The 6587-nt window shown below is 40.1% G+C and overlaps 1 protein-coding gene across 1 annotated transcript; it reads right to left on the reverse strand.

Annotated features, from left to right (window-relative positions):
• Positions 1-1166: 1166 nt before the first annotated feature.
• ecrg4b (ECRG4 augurin precursor b) lies at positions 1167-5984 on the reverse strand. Its single transcript, XM_062996807.1, has 4 exons — positions 5915-5984; positions 4311-4358; positions 4012-4169; positions 1167-1316 (listed from the first exon to the last, which is right to left on the reverse strand). The coding sequence occupies exons 1-4, from the start codon at positions 5982-5984 to the stop codon at positions 1167-1169; spliced, it is 426 nt and encodes a 141-aa protein (XP_062852877.1).
• Positions 5985-6587: the final 603 nt, after the last annotated feature.

Here is a 6587-nt window from a genome sequence, read left to right on the forward strand (position 1 = left end):
ATTCTCTTTTACGTTTACATTTTCGACATTTAGCAGATGCTTTTATCCAAAGCTATACAGTCTAAGCAACTGAGGGTTAAGGGCCTTGCTCAAGAGCCCAACAGCAGCAACCTGGCAGTTATGGGGCTTGAACCAGCGACTTTCTGGTTTCTAGTCCAGTACCTTAAATGCTAAACCACAACATCCCTCTTTTTCTGAAAAAACCCACATTGAATGTTTGTTGCCAAAAAATAGACCACATATGACTACAGAACATGGCTTTAGGCACTTCTCAGGCACTTGTGTTTGTGGTTAAATGACAAAAGATGCTTTTTCTTGGCAAACCTTTAAAAATACGTTGTCATGAAGGTGTCATCTTACTGTAGTTTTGATGACCCCAAAATGCAACAGTAATCCTCCTTTATTTTTTATTATTGCCTTAACTGGTTCTTGTCTCGTAAATCAATTCACTGAGGTCAACACAATTTCCCCTAGTTTATTGTGTGTTGTCTTGTCTTTCCCATGATGAAAAACAACTACGGGAATTTTACCTCAGTGTCACCTCATACATACCACAGTAAAACAGGAAGTCATAGACATTCAATTTAACTATGTAAAAAAAATCCAGTTGCTTATTGTTACTAAGAATTTCTAGGGGTTCCAAATAATTTGAATGAAAACAAAATAATATAAATATTAACTTAAGTTAATTTATTTTACTTAAATAAACTAGTTAATTTAATTTACTTATTAGTTTTTTTTTAGTTTGGATTTTCTCTTTTTTATATTATGATTAAGCTAATTAACAAAAAGGTAAATTTCTTATAAGCTCTTTTACTCCCTACCAAGGGAGCCAATGATTATGGAGGCACTTGTATTATTTTATTATATATTCTAATACTTGAACATGCTTGGACAATGCTTGAACAGAAATCTTTATTCATAATTTTTAGATTGAGAGTGTTTGTGTGTGTTCAGGTACACAGCTGTTGTTAATTCCATGTACAAAAGATTTAGAGACTTATTTATAGGACACCAGGGAAGTAAAATGATTTTATTTGTTTGTTCAATAACCTGAGAGGGGGAGGTAAATATCCAGCTAATATACATGGTCATTTACCACAGAAGAAAATACAAGTTTATTTGCCATATCTATTATCCACTCATTCAACAATCTGAATACTAACTTAATAGTAATCATAATTGACATTGGCACCATGTCTGAAAGCTGTGGCATCCCGCGATCCCATTGCAGCATTCTCGTCATAATGATGCTGCTGACCCTGATCGTTTGCTCTTGCATGGTCCATCCAGTAAGCAAGGTCTGTCTCAAGCCTCTGCATGTACAAAGTACAAGAAGATACAGGAGAACATGTGGTTAACTGGCTACAGTGAGGCATTTATTTTGTTATCCAAAGAATGATTTAAAAAAACCTTGACTATGCTAATGAAATGTACAGATGGCCTGAAAACAGGGGTGGCCTGAAAACTGCAGTAAAACATGCTAGCCCACCAGTGATGACATTTTGAACTTTTGAGTTCACCTTCCATTTCATCCAGCTGGGCGCCTATACAGACAATAATTGGCTTGTCCAGAGGATTATGACCTCAATCATGACCTCTGCTGGCTGTCTGTGCACAATACAGATTTAGGACAGTGGTAGACTAGAGGGTAGAGTTTTGGGCAATTCATCGAAAGGTTGAGAGTTCGAATCCTGGCTCTGCCATGCATACACTGTTGGGCCCTTGAGCGAGGCCTTTAACCCTCTTGTCTACAATGGCTAACCTGCTCTCTGACGCCAGCTTCCAAATGAGCTGATATATGCGAAAGAAAAGAATTTTGTTGTACTGTACACTTTTAAATGTATATGTACTTACACCGATCAGCCATAACATTAAAACCACCTCCTTGTTTTTCACTCACTGTCCATTTTATCAGCTCCACCTACCATATAGAATCATTTTGTAGTTAGCCCCCTTCATGCTGTTCTTTAATGGTCAGGACTCTCACAGGACCACTACAGAGAAGGTATTATTTGGGTGCAATAGATGCAATAGATGAGTGATTGTCTCTGACTTTACATCTACAAGGTGGACCAACTAGGTAGGAGTGTCTAATAGAGTGGACAGTGAGTGGACACAGTATTTAAAAACTCCAGCAGCACTGCTGTATCTAATCCACTCATACCAGCACAACACACACTAACGCACCACCACCATGTCATTGTCACTGCAGTGCTGTGAATCATACACCATCTAAATAATACTTACTCTGTGGTGGTCCTGTGGGGGTCCTGACCATCGAAGAACATGGTGGAAGGAGGGTAAAAAAAAGTATGTAGAGAAACAGATGGACTACAGTAAGTGGAGCTGATAAAATGGACAGTGATTGTAGAAACAAGGAGGTGGTTTTAATGTTATGGTTGATCAGTGTATATATGTATATGTACTTATATATGTACAGGGGTTGGACAAAATAACTGAAACACCTGTCATTTTAGTGTGGGAGGATTCATGGCTAAATTGGACCAGTCTGGTGGCCAATCTTCATTAATTGCACATTGCACCAGTAAGAGCAGAGTGTGAAGGTTCAATTAGCAGGGTTAGCACAGTTTTGCTCAAAATATTGCAATGCACACAACATTATGGGTGACATACCAGAGTTCAAAAGAGGACAAATTGTTGGTGCACGGCTTGCTGGCGCATCTGTGACCAAGACAGCAAGTCTTTGTGATGTATCAAGAGCCACGGTATCCAGGGTAATGTCAGCATACCACCAAGAAGGACAAACCACATCCAACAGGATTAAGTGTGGACGCAAGAGGAAGCTGTCTGAAAGGGATGTTCGGGTGCTAACCCGGATTGTATCCAAAAAACATAAAACCACGGCTGCCCAAATCACGGCAGAATTAAATGTGCACCTCAACTCTCCTGTTTCCACCAGAACTGTCCGTCGGGAGCTCCACAGGGTCAATATACACGGCCGGGCTGCTATAGCCAAACCTTTGGTCACTCGTGCCAATGCCAAACGTCGGTTTCAATGGTGCAAGGAGCGCAAATCTTGGGCTGTGGACAATGTGAAACATGTATTGTTCTCCGATGAGTCCACCTTTACTGTTTTCCCCACATCCGGGAGAGTTACGGTGTGGAGAAGCCCCAAAGAAGCGTACCACCCAGACTGTTGCATGCCCAGAGTGAAGCATGGGGGGTGGATCAGTGATGGTTTGGGCTGCCATATCATGGCATTCCCTTGGCCCAATACTTGTGCTAGATGGGCGCGTCACTGCCAAGGACTACCGAACCATTCTGGAGGACCATGTGCATCCAATGGCGGTGCCGTGTATCAGGATGACAATGCACCAATACACACAGCAAGACTGGTGAAACATTGGTTTGATGAACATGAAAGTGAAGTTGAACATCTCCCATGGCCTGCACAGTCACCAGATCTAAATATTATTGAGCCACTTTGGGGTGTTTTGGAGAAGCGAGTCAGGAAACTTTTTCCTCCACCAGCATCACGTAGTGACCTGGCCACTATCCTGCAAGAAGAATGGCTGAAGAAGCGTCATTTCCAAGACGAATTGACGCTGTATTGGCCGCAAAAGGAGGCCCTACACCATACTAATAAATTATTGTGGTCTAAAACCAGGTGTTTCAGTTATTTTGTCCAACCCCTGTATATGTATAAATGACAAAGATGTTCTATTCTGTGAAAAGAAGCGTTTGACCACTGCACGTGTCAGAGTGGGCAACCAAAGTGGAGGTTTGCAGCAGTAGAGGTAAAATACAGTCAGGTAATTTGATAAGATTAGATTAGGACAAGGACAGGATAAGGACAGCTCTTTTTTATCCATAGAAAATCCTTTGGTCCATTGTAATAAATACAGAAACAAACATGAATGCACTTGACTTTATATAAGAATCTCAATATAAGAAGTTTAATAAACACGTCAAAGTTGCTCACAAATTGTTTAGCCATTTATTTATACTTATGCTATTAATACGTAAAGCACAGTGCATTTGACTCACTGCCTCATCATAGCCCATATGCATGAACTGCTGGATCCACTGCTGCACATCTGGACGACTGCGGTCCCACAGGTTCCTCCTGGGCCTCTGGGGAGCTGAGAGAAATTCCTTTGCTTTCATCTGAGAGAGCATCAGCTCGGCTGCGGGCTTGCTCTCAACTGCTGCTGTTGGGGGGAGGAGGGGTCGTGTGTACATCAGCATTACAACTGCGAGCTCGTAATTCAGGCCATTACATAACAGACATGAGTGTTTGTATGCATACAAGTGGCTGGATTAATTAAAATCAATAAATAACCTACCATCTCTTTTCTTGAGTATCTTGCTCAGTGTGCTTTCACCAGATCCTCCTAAAACTCGCAAAAACAATAAATTACTTTTTACATAGTACTCTCACTCACATTTACTGTACCGATTAGGCATAACATTATTACCACCTTCCTAATATTGTGTTGATCCCCTTTTTTTTTTAACTGTCGAGGCATGAAGTCTGACACCTTTCTATCAGAACCAGCATTAACTTCTTCAGCAATTTGAGCTACAGTAGCTCAACTGTTGGATCGGACCACACGGGCCAGCTTTTACTCCCCACGTGCATCAATGAGCCTTGGCCACCCATGACCCTGTCATAGGTTTACCACTGTTCCTTTCTTGGACCACTTTTGATAGATACTGACCACTGCAGACAGGGAACACCCCACAGGAGCTGCAGTTTTGGAGATGCTCTGACCCAGTCATCTAGCCATCACAATTTTGCCCTTGTCAAACTCGCTCAAATCCCATTGCCCATTTTTCCTGCTTCTAACACATCAACTTTGAGGATAAAATGTTCACTTGCAGCCTAATATATCCCACCCACTAACAGGTGCCGTGATGAAGAGATAATCAGTGTTATTCACTTCACCTCTCAGTGGTCATAATGTCATACCTCATCGGTGTATATTCAATCATGTCTGTGTCTCTGAACTGAGCAACAGCACAGCAGAGGTTTGAATCTGGATCAGCAGTAGTGGGCTAGCTTAATATACTGCTGAGCCACTCAAGCACCTACAATACTTTTTGTCTTAAAAGTAAATGAATGGTGGAATATACAGTAGATATTACATTTTATACCATAGCTAGAATAGCCCAGGATTACAAAAAACTGACTTTTCAGTACAGAGGGTGTTGTTTTGAACCTATATGATTTACCACTATTGTTAAAATATGCATACAATTGTTAAAATGTGCACAAGCTTTAGTAAGAGTTAAGTAAACTGATATTTTAGCATCAAACAACAGAATACCTATGTAGCCGAGAGTATGTGGACACATGGCCATGAGTTTACAGGACATTCCTTTTCCAACACCCACTTCCACCTCTTCCTTTACCCCACTGCATCTAGAAAAGCTTCCAACATTCTGGGAAAGCTTTTCATTCTTGATAATTCTAGACGTTTCCTAATGATTAGCGGGACATTGAAAGCATACAATTTGTTTATTAATGTATTTGCAGTATACAAGTGTGACTAAAAGGCCTAAAGTCAATAATTAGCGGTTAACTGTGACTGTATACTTCTGGCCATATCGTGTACCATAATTCTTTAATCATTTATATGATCCTGAATTATTGCAACTGGCATGAAAAACATTGTGCAGCCAGAGGTTTAACACAGAAGTCTGCAAAACAAAATGACCTATACAATATGACCTGTGTTTGTATGCTCACCCAATATTTGGGGTGGAGGGGGTATAGACATTGAAAGAAACCAGTATTTAAATGCTCTACTCAGCCTGACAACCTCGGATGTGCACATTATATTCCAGTAGGTTTTTGTACAACATTCTGGTATTTAGTTTTGTTTTTGAACAATAGAAAATAGCCTTACCAAGAAATGATTTAAGAAAAGCAGACTTATGGACTTACCTGAGGGGTGGCAGAGGATAAGAAAGATGGTAAAGAGTAGAGCATGTATACAGAGGCCGTAGAACTTCATGGCTATTTGTCTTTAAGCTTAGCTGTAACTGTGAAAGATGAAGTGGACTAGGCTAATTTGATAAAAGTCTAGCCCTCAGGATGACATTCCTGCTAAAAACCTGCCAGTGCCTGTAAAGGAATGCTACTGAAATGTAAATCTCTGTAGCCCCTCAACCTAGATTGTGATAACATACAAGTAAAACAGTATAGATATTTTCAATCTATAGTTAATGATTATATTACATTACAATTATATATTTCAACTGCCCCACTGATAAGCAAATCTGATGAGTCTAAATCATGAGTCTATTAATTTGTCTGTGAGTCTATGACTTGAGTCTTGTCACTTTTTACAGCCTGAAATCAAACCCTAATAAAAATATCTTAAAAAAGTAAAACAAAAATGTTCTTACTGATCAACTTGACTCTCATTTGTAACTGTAAGCACATTTAGTATTTGATTTGATACCTGCTACAGTTGGGCACTTTTTCAGAAGAGCTTATATTTTGCCACCCAGCCATACAGTCCAATGTAAAGCTTGTAAAACAGATAAACCAATCCCAGCCATAAATACTTGTACTCCCTTCTGATTTGCCATTGGCCTCCTGGCTCGATCATCCA

The sequence above is a fragment of the Trichomycterus rosablanca genome, chromosome 6 (genome assembly GCF_030014385.1).
Source record: "Trichomycterus rosablanca isolate fTriRos1 chromosome 6, fTriRos1.hap1, whole genome shotgun sequence".
NCBI classification, from domain to species: domain Eukaryota; kingdom Metazoa; phylum Chordata; class Actinopteri; order Siluriformes; family Trichomycteridae; genus Trichomycterus; species Trichomycterus rosablanca.